General features: G+C 49.9%; 1 protein-coding gene across 5 annotated transcripts in view; it reads left to right on the plus strand.

Annotated features, from left to right (window-relative positions):
- Positions 1-18894, plus strand: part of PPP1R13B (protein phosphatase 1 regulatory subunit 13B) — a 101741-nt gene that overhangs the window by 80448 nt on the left and 2399 nt on the right. For 4 of the 5 annotated variants that reach the window (XM_037831713.1, XM_037831715.1, XM_037831712.1 and 1 more), the window contains 12 exons: positions 2135-2236; positions 4091-4265; positions 5058-5254; positions 6752-6892; positions 9105-9285; positions 10714-10833; positions 12728-12897; positions 13960-14461; positions 15607-16373; positions 17199-17336; positions 17405-17538; positions 18198-18364. In XM_037831713.1, coding sequence (XP_037687641.1) covers positions 2135-2236; positions 4091-4265; positions 5058-5254; positions 6752-6892; positions 9105-9285; positions 10714-10833; positions 12728-12897; positions 13960-14461; positions 15607-16373; positions 17199-17336; positions 17405-17538; positions 18198-18364 — 2794 coding nt within the window. The remainder of the gene's footprint in view (positions 1-2134; positions 2237-4090; positions 4266-5057; positions 5255-6751; positions 6893-9104; positions 9286-10713; positions 10834-12727; positions 12898-13959; positions 14462-15606; positions 16374-17198; positions 17337-17404; positions 17539-18197; positions 18365-18894) is intronic. The other variant, XM_037831716.1, reaches the window with a different exon arrangement.

The following is an 18894-nucleotide window of genomic DNA, read 5'->3' on the forward strand; positions in this document are numbered from 1 at the left end:
TAGTTCATGTGGAGAATTAAAAATTGTAAGTGGGGTTTAGTTTACATGGAAGGAATTTACAGTGATAGGCCAGTTATAAAAAAAAATTGAACTTGCATTGAAGGAGTTTTGTTTTTTTAAAAACTCTGAAAAGGTGCTTCCTCTTTCTAAATTTTCACATGAACAATGAAGGGAATATTTACTAAAGTAAAATATTGCAGATTTGTTAACTTACAAATTTTTGGTGGCTTGTGGTTTATGACCCTTTTAAAAAACAATTGATCATACATTGACCTGTATACTTACTAATTTTTGCATTTTTTGCATGAACTACTTTAATAAGATTTTATTAAAATGCAATTAATATGCACTTCTATACACATAAGGTGTAATGCCTGAATTACTTACATCATGGCCAATATTAGTCTTATAGTTAGAAATACACACACAGAGAATATATAAATTACATATTAGGAAATAAAATACATTTTGGTTTAAGTAAAATATTTTTATAAGTTCCATCTTGTTCACATGTATAAATATCAGAATACTAAGCAGCTGACCTTTCTCCTCTGTCCTCTTCATTGTTGACTCAAAAAGATGGTTTTTTATTTTATTTTTTCTTTAAGATATAAAACTATGAAGTTAATGTAAACTGAAAGATTTATTGAACAGACATACATTTTCTCTAATCAGAAAAGTGTTTAAGTAAGAGTTCTGGAGGTTTCAAGAACAGCCTTTTGTTGTGGAAAATCTCAGTAGATGGAAATTAATAACCCTTAATTAGTGTTAAAGGGGAAATAGTCTTTTGGTCATTTTGACCATTCTGCCAGTTTTTTTGTTTGTTTGTTTGTTTTTTAGTAGGATAAACAAACTTCTTTTCAAATGTGCATTTCTCTAACTTGGCAGTTTAAAAATCTAGCTTTGAAAAGGAGCTTGCTCCATGTTGCTTCCTCGGGTTCTTGAGATGAACACAGAATGGGGGTTAGAGTTAAGAACTGGTGACAATTACTTACTCCATTATGAGAGTCAGAAGTGTGCTTGACGATACGGGAAGAGTTGGGGAAGACGTGGAGGCAGAGGACCAGGGGGTGGAGCTGTTAAGAATTACAGGAGGGTTTAAGGGTGGGGGAAGGTGCAGGTACTCTGGAGTCCATATGAACCTGAACGTGGAAAGCAGAGAGCTGAGACGGCGCTGGGGGCTGCACGGTTAGAGCCGAAGGGCTTGGAGGAGGAGGGACTTGGCTGGAACCCGCGCTCTGCTGCCTCTGACTCAGGCATGGTGCTCGGCCTCCGCCCACGATTCCTCATCCACATCCACGGGGTGGGGCTCATCCCCCTGCCCCCACATTTGTCTTGAAGATGCTGTGGTGCTGCATAGAGCACGTGCAGCACTGAGGCAGAGTGTGCACACGGATCTGCTTAGGAAGCGGTGTGTTATGTGAGCTGTTAAAACGTGGGCTCTGGGTCCCTGCTCCACCTCTCACAAGCTGTGTGACCTACGGGAATTACTTGCCTTTCTGAGCTTGTTTTCTTATCTGTAAAATTTGGATATGATAACACCTGCCTCACAGGGTCACTGTGAGGGATAATGCATTAGTTCAGTGCCAGGCACGTGGTAAGCACGATGCAGATGTTTGATACTGTTCTTTGTCACCATCAGCTGAGAATGGGGACATGTCAATCTTGTCAGCTGCCATTCTAGGTAGCGCCTTTTTTATTGAGAATTGTTCACACACCATACAAACCATCTGAAGTATACAATCACTGGCTCACAGTATCATCACATAGTTGTGCATTTTATTTTTTAGGCTGAGTTTCCTTAAACATTTGACAGCCCCATTTACTCAAAAACACCTGTTGTATAGCCAGTCCAAAAGGAGGAATGTCACTTGTAATACATATTGGCAAATTAAAGTTGAGCCCCTTAGTAAATCTGGCATCTAATGTTTATGCATTAGAAAACTGTGATTTATATTTAATAAAAGCAGTTAATAATTAGGAAAAGTTCTTATGAGAAAATAAGCTGATTTATATTCTCCTGAATTCTAGAGAACCTATTTAAAACCCTGATGTTTTTGTTCTGACACTAGAGAATGATGATTAAAGCAGATGAACCTAGGTTCCAGTGTTAGTGTTTGCTTGTTCTCTCTAGGTTGGGAATCCACGTGTGGAACTCACCCTCTCAGAACTCCAAGATATGGCAGCCAGGCAACAGCAGCAAATTGAAAATCAGCAGCAAATGTTGGTTGCCAAGGTAAATTATAAAAGCAGAGGTGGGGAAAGTTCAAAAATTATGTTCTTCACCTGTTATTTTAGATGGGATTAATGCATTCATGGGTAATGCTGGTAAAAAGGACCATGCCACAGAACTGTTAAACACGTTGTCTTTCTCTCTTTATTCTCACTTCTGTAATAACAAATGCGTACGTTAGCTTCTTGAAGTCGGGATGATATCAGAGCAAGAGCATCTGGTCTTGCACACACACACACACACACCCCAGAACAGGAAATGGTTGACCTTACTCAAATTGTAGATGAGATTTGGAAAGAGGATGTCTTCTGTCTCCATTCGCCTGGCTCTGAGTGTAGTTTGAGTCCGTGCTCTGGAATGAGCCAGCAGGCCACATGGGAGACCAGTTAAGAGCCCGGAAAACAGTGACAGTCGGTGTTGGGCTCCCTTTAGACCACTCTGTGATGAACTTGTTTAATTTATTACACTGCTGGGCCCGGCTCATGCTCCTTATAGACACCGAGTTTTGCATTTGTTGTTGGAATTCTGCAACAGCGGGATTTGAAATTTTTCTCAGTAATGGTTTAGTCATGTTTGAAAGACTAAAAAATCATACCTGTCACCCATGCCTGCTGGGAATGATTCATGTTTGTAAGTGATTTTAATATGTTTTGAAACTGCTTTAAAGAGAATCTATAAATATTACCAACTAGGTTCATACTGCTTTCTTCTGTAGGTAGCCAGATGTTCAGCTTTTTCCATTGACTGAATGTGTAGTCCATTGTATTATCCACTTTTATGTAAATGATAGTTTAAGTTGGACTTATTTTAAAAATTGTCTTATAGTTGACTACATTTATAAGAATTAAAAAAAACAATTAAAAGATGAGTATGTTGGAAAGTATTTTATCCCAGTAAGATTTCTAAGATGAAATGTAGCTAGCATTATGTAATTGTGAAATTTCCTGTTTCTGTTTTCTATTTCCTTTCCAAATATTGATCCAAGAGTATTGCTATTCAAAATAACTTCTTAGATATTTTCAGCAAAGTAAATCACAAGTTAGTGCTATTTTAACCTATTTAAGCACTTATTTCCTTACCTTATAGTGTCATATGTAAGCTAGCATAATCATATATTAAACCTCTCATTTAGGTATATTTTATGCATACATATGGGACTATGAATATTTAATGTTGACTTATCCTTAAGGTATGTGTTCACATTAATAGGGAAAAAGCTATTGAAGAGTATTGCATATATTTTTATATATAATCATCCTGCTATTGTTTTACTATAAAACGTTTCACTAGTTTCTAAAGAAGCTAATCCTGAAGAAAGCAAGAACTTCCTTAGCTGTTCAGTGTCACTTAGAGATTGGAAGTTTATCTCCTTAGTGATCACTTTATCTTTTCAGTAGAAAACCCTCTGCTGGTCAGCATTCGCTTCCTTAGGGAAGTTAAATAAGGGACTCTTGGAAAAGCCCCTTTGTAGCAGCAGGAAACCTGTTGCTAACAGCAGGAAACTGAGGCTGGCTGGGACGGACGAGATACGCTAGAATGAAGATGGACCTGTGCTAGTGCGTGTGAATGAACGGGCACCGTGCTCTCCTCGCCGCCAGGGTTCCCGCAGGAGTGTGTTTACATTAGCCGAATGGTGGGGACCAGTTTGCACAGTGAAAGCTGTTCCTACATCTCACACTTCTGTGTGCTCGATAATTTCAGTCCTGGGTTGTCTGATGTGGGCAAGATTCCTCTAGTGTTTCTTTAATGCTCATTAAGAGAGGAGGTGATACCGTGGTGTCCACTGAAATTTTACTTTGTGTATAAAAAAAGTGATTATATGCTTCAATTTTTAGTTAGATTTTTTCCCTTTTTTAGGAACAGCGTTTACACTTTCTGAAGCAACAGGAGCGCCGCCAGCAGCAGTCTATTTCTGAAAATGAGAAACTTCAAAAATTGAAAGAGCGTGTCGAAGCCCAGGAAAATAAGCTAAAGAAGATCCGTGCCATGAGAGGACAAGTAGACTACAGCAAGATTATGAACGGCAACCTGTGTAGGTGCCCGCGCCTCCCTCGGCACCTCCTCACCTGGCACGGGGAGAGGGGAGTGAGGTGCAGCCTCCCAGCAGCTGCAGGCACAAGCTAACGACAGAGCTCCCTGTGGAGAGCGTGCTAGGCTGTGCTTAGGGGAGGGGCTGGCTAGATCTGGGACCCTCAACGATCTCCTCCTTTCAGCTCTGGTGAGGCAGTGGAGATCCTTTTGTTACAATGCCAGGAGCCCTTTGGGTTGGAGCAGGATGCACAGACACCATTAGGAGGGTTTGTTCCAACTGAGTGGCTTAAAAATTTGATCTTTGTGGACTACTGGTGAGGTTACTCATCCTTTCAGCTAACACCTGCTCTGTGCCAGGGTTACAGAGACACACGAGGTGGACGAGTGGCCCTGCTGCCCTCCTGAAGCCTGGGGTCTGTGGTGCACCCTGATCCCCAGGTTGGCTTGGCCAGGCCAGCTCTGGGGCTTATTGCCCTAATTAAAGGGTATTTGATAATCACATACACCACAAATAGGTGTCTGCTGTATGAGCAGTCACAGATTCTCTTCTAAAAACATGTTGAACTGTGTTTTGGATTATGCATCCCACAGTTTTCCTCCGAGGTTTAATGACAGATGATTTTAGATTGAGTTCAGTGTATTGAACCGAAGAAGGCAGATTCTGGGTCCAGACACTCACTGCCTACCCTTCCCCTCCTGAGAGGTGATGCTACCGGTGCTACCCCCTTTATCACCTTGTTAAAACATACTGTCTTCTCTTTCTTTCTTTCTTTTTTTGGTGGGAAAATTATAGCTGCTGAAATAGAAAGGTTTAGTGCCATGTTCCAGGAAAAGAAGCAGGAAGTACAAGCTGCAATTTTAAGAGTTGATCAGCTTAGCCAGCAACTGGAAGATTTAAAAAAAGGAAAGCTGAATGGATTCCAGTCCTACAACGGCAAGTGGACGGGGCCAGCAGCTGTGGAGTTAAAAAGACTGTACCAGGAGCTGCAGGTAGTTCACCTGAGCCTGGGTCTATGGCTGATTATGTTAAAATATCTTCATCTTTCTGGCTTTCTCCCTTACTGTAGGCAGGAAACCTCAGGAACTGGGAGCAAATGAATGCATTCCAATTTAATAGTACAGGCACAAAATGTATTTGGTACAAAAGAATTTTTTAACAGCTTTATTGAGATATAATTCACACAGCAAACAACTCATCCACTTAAGTGCACCGTTCAGTGGCTTTTAGTATAGTCACAGAGCTGTGCATCTACCACCACAGTTATTTTACATTTTCTTCATTGCCTCAGCCCTTGTAGCCTCCAGTCTACTCTCTGTCTCTCTGGGTTTGCCTGTTACAGACATTTCATATAAATGGAATCATACAATATGTGGTCCTTCGTGATTGGCTTCTTTCACTTAGCATGCTTTTAGTACAAAGTAATTTAACTGGCGGAATAATGAACTGGGAAAGAATTAAGCTTTCGATGATATTTAAAGCCTCTGTGTAAACTGAGATTTGATGAGGTATGTGCCTATTGTTAAATCCTCAAGATTCTGTCACTCAGAAGTTGTCAATCAGCAGATGATTTTTTAAGCCAGAAACAAGTTTTGCAATTCAGCTAGCATTTGGTAGAAGAGTATTATATCATTTTCTGAAATGAGGATATTTAACTGCAGAGAGTAAATTAACTTGCACTTAAGTTCTTTAACATAAATGCATAGAAATAATAAAGTATAAAAAGAATTTGACTTCTTTTGCATTTTAAGGTGCTGTACAAGTACAGGGGTGGTTTGTATTTTTGTGTATGTGTGAGGTGTGACTAATGTAAGACTGTCATTTATTGCCAACTTTTTTTTACTACAATCCAGAATTTTTTTTAAAAGTTCATTTTATCTCATGTCTAGTACACACATACAAGTGTGTTCTATACTAGATACGTGTGTATCCAAAAAGAAGTTTAACAAAACAATACTTAACCATCTATGTGCAGTGCACCCTGATATTGTCTGTTCTCTCCTGTTTAGTTTTTTAAAAAGTGCTGTTTGCGGCCATTAAAGTGGCCCACAGCTGTGAACGCCATGACGTGGCTCCCCCGTGGGAGCGAGCTGGCGTCTCCGCAGCAGGACACCTCGCTCTGGGCCTCTGGCCGGGCAGACACGTGTCTCGGGCCCGAGCGGGCCCGTCCAGGTGGCTGTCGCCAGAGCATCATTCCCGAGGACCACGGTCCGCTTCTCACAGGGTCACTGTCTGCACTGGTCATTCTGAGTGCTCTGAGGAAGACACATACAGCTATGTGAGCTTCCTTCTTTCCATAGGAAATGAGTTTTGGGTTCATCTGTGCTGTCCCAACAGAGTATTGAGCATGCACATGGCCGTGAATGAATGTCAGTGCAAGAACTTAAGGCCACTTTTTTGTTTTTGTTTTTTTTTTAAATCTCTCTGGCAATGAAAATTTGACCTTCTAATTAATGCATATGATAGAAGTTATATGTTCTGTTTTGCAGATCCGTAACCAGCTTAACCAGGAACAGAATTCAAAACTCCAGCAGCAGAAGGAACTTTTAAATAAGCGCAACATGGAGGTGGCCATGATGGACAAACGAATCAGTGAGCTGCGTGAACGTCTTTATGGGAAGAAAATTCAGGCATGTAAAAAAGAAAGAATTTCTGTGAGATAAGCTACTAAAAATGGTTCATTTCAAAATTGCCCATCTTCATTATGTGGCATTCTGCTCCCCTGTTCACTGTAGCTGATGAAATATAAATTGGCCATAAACCATCAAAAACGTCAGTAGAATAAAGTCCACTTTCCCAAAGACTCATTTGTTTGCTAGCTTGTGGAGTCAAAGCCATCACCAGGCTGCAGCCCCTCGCCCTCCTTTTCCCCTGTGTGGCTCCATCTCTTCTGCTCTGATAGGAAGCTCGTTGCCTCTGGAGTCGCAGGACCCAGTCGCTGCGTGTCCTGGTGTGTAAACTTATTTGTCTTACCTATTTGGGAGTCGTAAGGGCTCTAGGATTCTTAGAGATAACCCAGCTGCACGTGTTCCGTAAACTCTTGAGCAAAGTGCTACATGAGAGATGAGTTTTGTTTTGTTTTTTAATTATCTTAAGATGGTATTTTGAATTTCAAAGGTAATAAAACCCATTGAAGAAAGAAAGAAAGAAAACTGTACAGAAATATTTAAAGGAAAATGTGAAAGTCTTTTCCACTGTGTTCTCATTCTCCGGAGGTGGTAGTTGTCAGTGCTTCCAGGCTTTTGCTTAATGCAGACACAAAGGTATACATTTTTTAAATGAAAATGGGATTGCAGGAATTCTGTTATTCATACTGTTCTGCACCTAGTTGCTTCCTGTTTTTAAACTGCCCCCTGGTTGTCTTTCCAGCTCAGCAGTGCACTCTTTCAGCCTTTGCATAATATTCTGTGTCCAGGGCCTGGCAATCTTATTTTGTAGCTCCTGTTGTTGGGTTGGTGTCCCCCAGCTCCTGCTGGACTCGGAGGGCTTCTGTGGGCACCGTGGTGTGTCGCTGCAAGCTGAGTGCACGGTCCCCTCTGGCTGGGTGCAGCACTTAACCTGGTTTCCTACAAGTGCTGCTTGGCGTTTGAAGGAAGCAGAGCTGCTTGGTGCTCTGAGCGGTGGCTGGCTGGCTGGCACAGCCCTCCCCCAGGGTCCTGGTGTTGATCCTCAGTCATTGGTGATCCCAGGGTTTGGTGATGAGTGTCCCTGTGTCTGCTCCTGCTGCCCTCAGGGGAGCTCTGAGGGGTCAGGGCCAGGCCGGGCCTCAGGGCGAGCAAGGCTGCAGCCCTGCTCACCCAGAGGACCACAACCACTGCCACTCCCTCAGGGGTCATAGGTAGAAAGGGCTTCTAGTTACAAGGCTACACTTTTTATTACCCAGCACACAAGCACACTTGGAGGTCAGTGGTTAGCTTATATAACTGTGATTTCAGGTGATGGTTTCCTTTTCTCTCGGGGTTAACAACACAGATACCGTAAGGAAGAAGATGCACGCATACTGTCTGTGTGTGCTCACGGCCACGCTCTTCAGTAACTGCCCAGTAAATGTTACTTCCACCTGAGGCCTCGAGGGACCTCCTTGGAAAAGTGGGGGCTTCTGCAGTGATGCGTCTCCGCTGAAGGTCCTCGGCATCTGGGCGCACTCGGGAAGGCCATGGACCCTCTCTTGCTCTGCGCACAGTGACACGTGCTTGTATCTGCTGAATTTTGCAAAGAATTGTAGGGGCTCATGGACCCTGCCCCACTCGAGCCCATCTGAGACCCCTGGTTAGAAACCTGCTACAACCCTTTTTCCTTCAGCACAGTTGGGTGGCCAGCGTCCTCCGTCTGCACCTCTGTGGCCTTGCTGAGCAAGACAGTGCCGCCTTCCGGAAACCGGGCTGACCGCTGGGCTGGGCACAGGGCCTGTCGCTGTGCTTTTCTCAGGCTGTCCTTGCAACAGCAGCCCCTATCCTGTCACCATGGGCTGCTGCTTTTCTCACGCAGCCCTTCCGACAGGCCCTGTCCTGACTGAGCAGGGTTTGCACCATGTGCTCTGCTCCTGCCCAGTGGACGGAGGGCAGCTGGCCAGGCAGAGGAAGCTGTGCCTGGGGCATGTGGCCGTGTTCTGGGAAATCTGTGGCATCAGCAGAGGCATATGGCTTAGCATGTTTGTAACTTGCAAATGGGTAGGTTTTATAAAAGAGATGGGCTGTTGGTTGACATCCCTTTGAATTCTTACCCTTTCTAAATACTGGTTTTTCAGGATGACGGAGCTTCATAAGTACAAAAGGGTGAGGGGTTCAAGTCTGAGCAGATATGTCACTCTGGGCTTAGGCGTCCTTGTCGTTTGACTTGCAGCTGAACCGTGTGAATGGCACGGCATCGCCGCAGTCAGCCCTGAACATGCCTGGCAGGGTCGCCGCCGTGGGGCCTTACATCCAGGTGCCCAGCGCGGGCAGCGCCTCCGTCCCAGGGGACCCTGCGAAGCCCCCGTCTCTGACTGTTGCCTCAGGAGCTGTGCATGGAAGAGCCAAGCCCGGTGAGTAGGCTGGCCCTCTGCCTTCCTGTGGGGGCAGGAGGGACATGGTGCAGGGTTGGCGGCCCGGGAGATGGCCAGGCCCCTTCCTGTGTCTCCTGCTGAGGCACACACACTTCTAGGGCAGCGTTCAGGGGCTGTGTGCCACCATGGCAGTGATGACTCCAAAAAGAGGACAAGTCCTCTTTAACAAAGTGAAGGTCTTTATGTGGCTTTTCAAAACACCAAATACTGCTGTGTGCTCGTGTTCCACCCAGATGTCGGAAGTGGATGCCTCCCTGCACTCAGGGTGCCCTGGCCCAGCCTGGCCTTGGTCCCAGCAGGGGAGTGCCCTCCCTGCCAGCAGCGGGGTCGCTAGTCTTTGTGTGGCCCCTCAGCATGGCCTTCCCTTCGTACCCCACAGTCTCACGTCTGTGACTCTGGCTTGACCGCTGGGCCGCGTGGTGAGGCTGGACCCGACCTTCTCCAGCACCATGTCCGGCGGGACCGGGGGTCACAAAGGCCCTTCCCTGTGGCCGAGGAGCCCCTGCCTGCCGCCCCCCTGGCCAGGAGCAGTCTGCTCTTTCCACAGAGTCTGCTTTCCTCCCACAGTTCCGGGGGCTGCTTTTAAAAACGGCATTAAAAGCAAAATTGCTTTTCAGTAAGAATTTCTTTACAACTGGGCTGGAAAGCCTTCCCTCCCAACACAGAATCCTGGGATCCACGGATTAACATTAGGAGACATTCCTCCCCTGTGGGAGCAGTGCTGCGGGCTCTCCCTCAGCCAGGCTGATCTTCCAAGCACTTCTGTCAGGACTGGTGGTGGTTTGTGTGGAGCTTTGCTTGTTGGCCTCATTTTCTCTTGCCTGGCACCCCTGTGAGCAGGGACACATCTGCTGCCCAGCCGTGGGGGCCGGGCTCGTTCCGAACCAGGCAGGAGGAGGAAGCGGGCGGCAGGCTGGAGCCCCCGGCTCAGCTCCCTTTCCAGCCGTGCTCTCCGCAGTCTCACCCTCCAGTCTGTAACCACTAATCGCAGCGTTCTTCAATAATTGTTACTTATAGCTTGAAGCACCCTGTGGTAGGAGCAGACATTCGTCTGTTTCCAGGGGCAGATAATTAGCACAGCTGGCTCCTTCTCTGCTGACCTCATTTTTAAAACTTTCCGAGCTGAGAATGTCTCCTGTCCTGTCCCTTTCCTTCCCTGTGTGCATGTGCCGTGCCACCTTGGGCCGCCAAGAAGACAGCCTTCCCGAGCCTGGGAAATGTGTCCTTCTGAAACCAGGCACTGACCTAGCTCTCCCCACGGCGGTTGAGCACGTCTGGATATGGGAAAGGTGTTCAGCCCCACAGCGGGGGCACCTGTTGGTTCACGTGTGGAGCTGTGTGTGAAATCTCGCTGGCGGGGACTCTGACCTCACTGTTGGCCCTTCTTCTGGTTCTTGTATCACACAGATGGTCCTGGTAAGCCCAGAGTGACCAGTTCATGGACCGTGTCAGACCTCGACGTCGGGCCCCACCACGGCCCCCCACAGCACTCCGCAAGCCCGTCTGTAAACTGTGTGTCTCTGACAGGTGTGGCGGGTGTCTGTGGTTCTCTTTACTGTGTGCTAAACTGGCAATCCTTTTTTCCCAAACTGACCAAGGTCTACTCATTGCATTAAACTGGAAAGGAGACTGTGTAACACCCAGCGGTCCCTTCCTCCAGCAGACGTGGGCTGGGCGGCACAGCCAAGCAGACAAGTCACACCATCCTGAGAAAGGGCTTAAGGCCAAATGACATGCTGGCAAAGCAGGGGGATTTTTTTAGAGAAATTAAAATTTTCTGAGTTCATTTTGAGGCTTTTAGTTTTATCTTCAGCGCAAGAATCTCCTGTCATACTTGAAGATGAGTGTCCCTTTTTGACAAAAATACATGATCTTCCTTCTATCCCTCCTGCCTTACTGCTTCCCAGTCCCATTGTGGCTGATCCCCATAAAATCTCCTGTCACTGGGGGCCTCGGAGGCAGCTGGATGGCCACATTGCCGTGACCCCAAGAGGGCTCCAGCGGAACCCGGCCCCCTGCCCTCCCTCCAGGCTTTCGGATGGGCTCTGCTTTCCCGACAGCCAGGATTTTTACCTTGGTGTCCTTAGTGTGCCTGCCCGTCTGGCCCACGCATCCTCGGGGTCTAAGAGAGGAGGCTGGAATGAGCCAACAGGTCATAGGCAACAGGGGAGGGTTTGGCTCGGGACCCTGGAATGCCTCCCAGGGCCCGTGTGACTTGGCCAGGATGTTTGGATCCCCGCTGCTGGGAATGACCACTAGCGATGGAGTGTCGTAGCAGTGACCACAGCTGGGGGCAGTGCTGCCACCCTGGGTCTGTGTGGCTTAGGGACAGGCAGTGAGTGGGGCTGGTGTGCTGTCTGCCCCACAGCCGTGCGGCCTGTGCAGTGCTGCACAGAACAGCTCGGAAGCTTCCTCTGCTTTTTTTGAGTTGAAGATTCGGGCCCAATCCATCGTTCTCGTGGGGAAGAATGGTTTCCCTGCCGTTGCTTGGTCATCGCTCCTCCTGCTGTGCTGGCAGATGGAGTGAGGGAAGCGCACGTGCAGTCTTTCCAGAAGGGCCCCCAAGCATTCCCCTTGGAGGTCCTTCAGTCCCGTGTTGCTAGCGCGTCGGGCCGTTTACCGCGCTGACCCAGTCAAGGACAAAAACAGGAGCCTGAGTCCCGGCTGTGAACCTGACACTGCAGGTGTTACGACATGTTTATGTCACCATCAGTGACCCTTGTTACCAGGGAATGTGTCTAGACCTTTTTTTCAGTTTGGAAAATGCTCTAAAAACGTATGTAATTGCTTTTCAGTGGCTTTCCAGAAAATTTGGGATTGGTGACTGGCTTTCTAATCACTGCGGCAGAACGGTAGCCTGGTCAGATCAGTGGGGACTTGCACTCGCCTCCTCTGGCCACAGATTATTTCAGATTTCTAACAGATTAAAGACTTTTTTTCCCTTTGAATAATAGAAGCAGTACAGGTCAAATCTGTCATGAAGTGAAAAGATGAATGTTTTTATTGTGGCGGGCAACTGTATTAAGTAGTGTGTGGGAAATAAGTGCCCACGCTTATTTTCCTCAGCACTGCTTACTGACGGGGCGGGTCTGGCTGCATTTCAGTGGAGCCTGGGGAGCTCGTGTCCCGTCTGCACCCTGCTCTGTGCACACCTGTGCAGGCTTGGCTTGGTCACTGAGCCACAAGAGCGGGAGACTCCAGTAGCTCTGAAGGTGACTGGGTGCCCCTGGTTCATGCGCACAGGCGCTCGGGCCTTGGAGGATCGACAGCTCGGCATGCGGTGGTGGGCGACGATTTGCCTGATGGAGCACCATGAGATTCGGCATGTCCCAGTGCTCTTTCTGTTCTGGCACATGTTATTCTTGTCTTGATTCAACTGATTTCAAGAAAAAAATTACTTCAATTCTATGTTCTTCTCCAGCTAATGATGGAAACTGGCCGACATTGAAACAGGGTTCTAGCCCTTCGGCGAAACCAGTGCAGCTAGCCAGCGCAGGCCGGAAGGACTCAGGTGTGGAGGCGGCTTTAAAACAGGGGCCTGTCTCAAGCCAGCCTCTGCCCTCGGGAGCGTTAGGGGCCACCGAGAAGCTGGTAAGCCTTTGTCTCTATCACAGAAAGCAAAAACAAGCTCTCAGCTGTGTTGCTTTTCTGCCTTCAGTCTTTTTTTTTTTTTAATTCAATTTTATTGAGATACATTCACATACCATGCAGTCATTACAAAGCGTATATTCAGTTGTTCACGGTACCATTATGTAGTTGTGCGTTCATCACCAAAATTAATTTTTGAGCATTTTCATTACCACACACACACAAATATTAAGAACAAAAATAAAAGTGAAAAAGAACAATTAAAGTAAAATAGAACACTGGGTGCCTTTTTTTTTGCCCCCCATTTTTCTACTCATCCATCCATACATTGGACAAAGGGGAGTGTGGTCTATATCACTTTCCCAATCACATTGTCACCCCTCATAAGCTACATTTTTATACAATCATCTTCAAGATTCAGGGGTTCTGGGTTGTAGTTTGATAGTTTCAGGTATTTACTGCTAGTTATTCCCATTCATTAGAACCTAAAAAGGGTTGTCTTATATTGTGCATAAGAGTGCCCACCAGAGTGGCTTCTCGGCTCCTTTTGGAATCTCTCTGCCACTGAAGCTTATTTCATTTCCTTTCACATCAACCTTTTGGTTAAGATGTTCTCCATCCCATGATGCCGGATCCAGATTCCTCCCCGGGAGTCATATTCCACGTTGCCAGGGAGATTCACTCCCCTGGGTGTCTGATCCCACGTAGAGGGGAGGGCAGTGATTTCACCTGCCAAGTTGGCTTAGCTAGAGAGAGAGGGCCACATCTGAGCAACAAAGATCTGCCTTCAGTCTTAACCTAAGAGATTAAGCCTAAATCTGAGAGAGGTGAGTCAATCCTGATAATGTGCTAGATTATACCCAGAGTCCTGAAAGAATTAACGAGCCTTAGAATCCTGAGCCATGCCCACAGTCTGTGTGCCTTTGGTCAAGTCCAATACCATGCCCTGTTTCTTGGTGAGCTGATTTGAAGGATTGCAGCTCTACTTTGTACTCTCTTGTGACAGGTGGAAGTACAGTTAACTTTTCAGAGGGTGACTTTGTTTTTCTTCACATCTGAATGTAGGGCCCTGAGATGGGGAAAGTGCCACCAGCCCTTCCTGGTGTGAGTAAGCAGCTGCCTCCAAGCTATGGGACGTATCCAAGTCCTACTCCTTTGGGTCCGGGGTCGACAAATTCCCTGGAGAGGAGGAAAGAGGGCAGCTTGCCCAGAGCCGGAGCAGGCCTGCCAAGTCGACAGAAACCTGCCCCACTGCCGCCAGGAGGCAGTGTGCCCCAGCCGGGTTCCTCGCAGCAGATCCAGCAGAGGGTCTCCGTGCCACCAAGCCCCCCCTGCCCTCCGGTGGGGCCACCTGCCTTTCCTGCCGGGGACAGCAAACCTGAGCTCCCCCTGACTGTGGCCATCAGGCCCTTCCTGGCTGATAAAGGGTCCCGGCCACAGTCTCCCCGGAAAGGACCCCAGACAGTGAACTCAAGCTCCATCTACTCCGTGTACCTACAGCAGACCGCCCCCCCAAAGAATTACCAGCCGGCAGCGCACAGCACCTTGAATAAGTCGGTTAAAGCAGGTAGGGCAGGCTGACATTCTTCTTTGCTTGGGGGCTAGAAAGTTACACTTTTAATTAAGAAAATACCAATCTAAATCCCTGTATTTGGGCCACATGCTATTTGGGATTAAACTTTTAAGTATGGCCTGGGTGGTGGTTTGAGGTGGGAACAAAAATGAAATGCATTTAGAGCAGTTTTGCAAATGGACAGTGGCTCTCCGATTTCCTGTCTGAGCACTTGCCTCCTCGCGTTACTTAGGAAATCCAGCTCCTGGACGGTGAGTATTGGGAATTTCATCATTTTCCTCCCGCTTCATAGTAACGCGTGGCAGGAGATTTCTAATCAGCAGGTGGGGGTGAACCCTGCCTTCAGCGCTGGCCTCGGGTCCTTCCAGCCCTCTGTGGCAGTGGCGAAGTGCGGAGGCCCCTGCTACTTTAGGAGCCTCCCCCGGGCTCCAAAGGGGAGAACAGTCGAGTCTGGGTCAGAGGCAGTGCAGCCGGAAAGCTGAGGTGTTCTAGAAAGGCAGGGGAGAGCAGGCGCCTAGTGCCCTGAGTGCCATGAGGCTGGCGGTGCTTCTGACCCCGAGTGTAGGGTCCCGTGGGTCAGATCTCGCCCGGGGCCTCCTTGGACAGTCCTGGGCATGGGCTGGGGCTCTCAGACTCACCCCCAGGAGCGCCCCGTCCGCGTGCTCCCCGAGGCAGGGTGCCGGCCCAGGAGACAGCGCTGCCTGCGAGCTGGCTCCTCCTGGCCCGAGGCCGCAGGTGTGTTGATGCTGTTGGAGCTTAGCCCAGGGGCTAGTTTCAAGTGTAGGACTTAACATCTATCCTTTTCCTTCGCCAGAAAACAGAGGGCTTGTTTGGGGCAAGGGATGTCAGGGCTGCAAACTTTCTTTAATTTGAAAAAGCTCAACTCTGGAAACCCAAACGTAAAAACCAATAAATTAGAAAACTCCACCTTTCAGAGGAATCAGTGGAAGTTCTTTGGATACAGGATTTCCTTGGGGATTTAAAATTAGAACTTAAAAACAACAACAGAATCGAAGTGCACGTCTCTCTGCAGCCCACCTCGTGTGTGGTCAGAGGTGCCTGGCGACAAGGCCCCATCGTAGGCAGCGGCCTCGGCCCTCACGGGAAATTGCCCTCCCTGTCCTTTGTGTCTCCTGCAGTGTACGGTAAGCCTGTTTTGCCCTCGGGGTCGACGTCCCCGTCACCGCTGCCGTTCCTGCACGGGTCGCTGTCCACAGGCACACCGCAGCCGCAGCCACCTCCAGAGTGTGCTGAGAAAGACCTGGAGCAGGACAGCCCAGCCCCGGCCGGAGACAGCAGCGTGGAGAGCCTCCCGCGGCCTCTGAGCCCCACCAAGCTCACGCCCATCGTGCACTCGCCGCTGCGCTACCAGAGCGACGCAGACCTCGAGGCCCTGCGCAGGAAGCTGGCCAACGCGCCCCGGCCCCTGAAGAAGCGCAGCTCCATCACGGAGCCCGAGGGCCCCGGCGGGCCCAACATCCAGAAGCTGCTGTACCAGCGCTTCAACACGCTGGCTGGCGGCATGGAGGGCACGCCCTTCTACCAGCCTGGCACCGCACAGGACTTCACGGGCACTCTGGCTGACGTGGACAACGGCAATGCCAATGCCAACGGGAACCTGGGGAGCCCCGCCTCTGCCCGGCCCACTGCCCCGCTCCCGGTCGGGCTGGCTCCGCCGTCAGATGCCAATGACAATGAGCTCCCGTCCCCTGAGCCCGAGGAGCTCATCTGTCCCCAGACCACACAGCAAACTGTGGAGCCTGCCGAGGACGCCAACAACAACGTGGCCACTGTCCCCTCCACGGAGCAGACACCCAGTCCCGGGGCTGAGGCCCCCTCCCCAGGGGAAGAGCAGGTGCCCCCAGCACCTCTGCCCCCCGCCATCCCCACTCCCGCAGCCTCAACGGTGGGTGTCAGCGCTCGGCCCACGCCACTCCCTTCTGGCCATTCCTTCAGCAGCGTCTGTTGGGCGTCTGCTGGGGTCTGGAGGCCCAGTGGGGGCCAGCCCAGGCGGGTCCCCCCTCCTTGAGCTGGGCCTAGTGGGGAGGCAGCCACCCAGTCACACACACACGTGTGAAACGACAGGGCTCTGAAGGAGGAACGCCGTGGGATGAAAACCTCAGCTAGAGCACCTAGTCTGAAACCTGAAGGACAGACGAGGGGGAGGAAAGAACCTTCTAGACAAAGTCCCAGTGGTGGGAGGGAGCATGGTGAGTAGGGAGGGTTTAGAAGTCAGAGTTGGCAGAGCAGAGAGGGAGTCGGGAGTCACCTCAGGAGACTGGTCGGCCAGGTTCCCTCGCTGGGCAGCTCAGTGCCGCCTCAGGGTGCGGCCTGTCGAGTTTGGTGGGAAATCTCCAGGAAGTGAGCTGGAAGTCCAGATGAGAAGCTTGGCTGTCTCACAACCACAGTCTCTCCTAGGGTGTCTTCTAAACAGGAGAGTCTGGCGGTGTGGACACAGCAGGGCTCCCCCGGAGCCAGGGGTGTGGTCCCCAAGGCAGGGCTCTCCCGCTGGGTGCCCGTGAGCCCAGAGGCCCTCCCCCAGGTGGCTGAGTCGCTGGGCCGGGGGAGGCCCGAGCGGGTGCATTTCCAGCAGGTTCCCAGGTGATGCTGATGAGCACCACTGCCTCGAGGCTTTAGTTCCCGCTGCTCTTTCCACCCAGGGGTTGGCTCTGGAACTCGTCACCACCCTGGGAACCACCTTTAATTCACAAGCGTGCTTCCTTCCCAATAGACCAAACGGACCAACCTGAAGAAACCTAACTCCGAGCGGACAGGGCATGGCCTGAGGGTCAGGTTCAACCCCTTGGCGCTGCTCTTAGATGCTTCTCTGGAGGGAGAATTTGATCTGGTGCAGAGGATCATCTACGAGGTGAGTGCAGCCCCCATAGCAGGTGCCTGCCAGGAGGGATGGGTGGGCTCAACGGCTGTTTGTCCTAGGTGGACGACCCCAGCAAGCCCAACGATGAAGGCATCACCCCCCTGCACAACGCAGTCTGTGCCGGCCACCACCACATTGTGAGGTTTCTGCTGGACTTTGGGGTCAACGTGAACGCGGCCGACAGTGACGGATGGTGAGGGCCCCGGAGGTTGAGAGAGTACTTTCTCCTGTAGGTTACAAAAGGAAAACAGGCATATTCCGAAAACTCTGGAAGTAGAGAAAAAGAACAAGAGTGCCCATCATTTCGTCCCCAAGGGCCTGCCACTGTCAGGGTCTCGTTGCCCTTCCTTCCAGACCTTTCAGTACCTTACTGACTGCACAGCTGTGGTCACGTCCCTCACGTGCCCCCTCACTCACCTGCTCCCTGAGCAGTCTCGTTTTCACACTCTGCCACGGCTGGTGATACTGTGCGAAAAGTAACTTACCATGTCCCCCTTCTGGTGGACAGTTTAGCTTGTCTGCATTTTTTGTTTTCATTTGCCTTCGGGATCAGGGCTCTGCCGTTGTGCAATTAGATGTTGTTTAGAACTTCTGGACAGCTGTCTCTTCTGCATACGGACATCTATTTTATAGGCCATTTCGTAATCTACCCCACCCCCCCTTCAAAACTTCACATGGTCCAGAACAGCTTGTTAGTGGAAATGGAACCTTTAAAACCAAAGCAACTTGCTGGGTACCCGGGCCAGTCCCTGCCGTGAGGGCCCTCAGAGGTCACACCACCCAGGAACCGGCTACCCTGGGTGCTGCGCAGGCCCCGGGCAGTGCCCGCGCCCTCACCCTGTCTGGTTTCAGGACGCCACTACACTGCGCTGCCTCCTGCAACAGCGTCCACCTCTGCAAGCAGCTGGTGGAGAGCGGGGCCGCCATTTTCGCCTCAACCATTAGTGACATTGAGACGGCGGCAGACAAGTGTGAAGAGATGGAGGAAGGCTACATTCAGTGTTCCCAGTTTCTGTATGGTATGTGAGATTCTCTCCCTGGGCCCGCAGTGATGGCCTCGGCCACTGCTGTCCTGGCTCAGAGGGATGCCCACGTGGCTTCGTGGGCCGCGTTCCTGGGCTGCTCGTTAGAATGGAGGTCACACCGCCCGTTACGCCCAGCCCCAAAACCCCGCTTGAAAATCCATGCTGTCAGGAGGCCTTGCAGGTGGCAGTGTCCTAGCTGGCCCCTCGCTGCTGGAACGCACCAGCCTTGACGCTGAAAGAGGCTGCCTCAGGCCGGGGCTGGCTGCCCACCACTCTCCTCCCACTACAGTTCCTTCCCGGGTGGCCCAGGGCTCGGCTCTTCCTTCCCACTGGCCACAGATGAGTGGAACTCACCTCCTAACTCAGCCGCTTTCCCCAGGGTTGAGTTTTCCAGTAGGTGGAACCTTGCTTCCATCTGGGAACTAAACAGTCCTTTACTCAGCACGTCATGAGTGCCTAGGAGATGGCACCCGGTGCTGGGCCCTGGGGGTGACGTGATCAGCAAAACCCAGGGCCCACGGAAC

The sequence above is a fragment of the Choloepus didactylus genome, chromosome 4, assembly GCF_015220235.1.
Source record: "Choloepus didactylus isolate mChoDid1 chromosome 4, mChoDid1.pri, whole genome shotgun sequence".
NCBI lineage: Eukaryota > Metazoa > Chordata > Mammalia > Pilosa > Megalonychidae > Choloepus > Choloepus didactylus.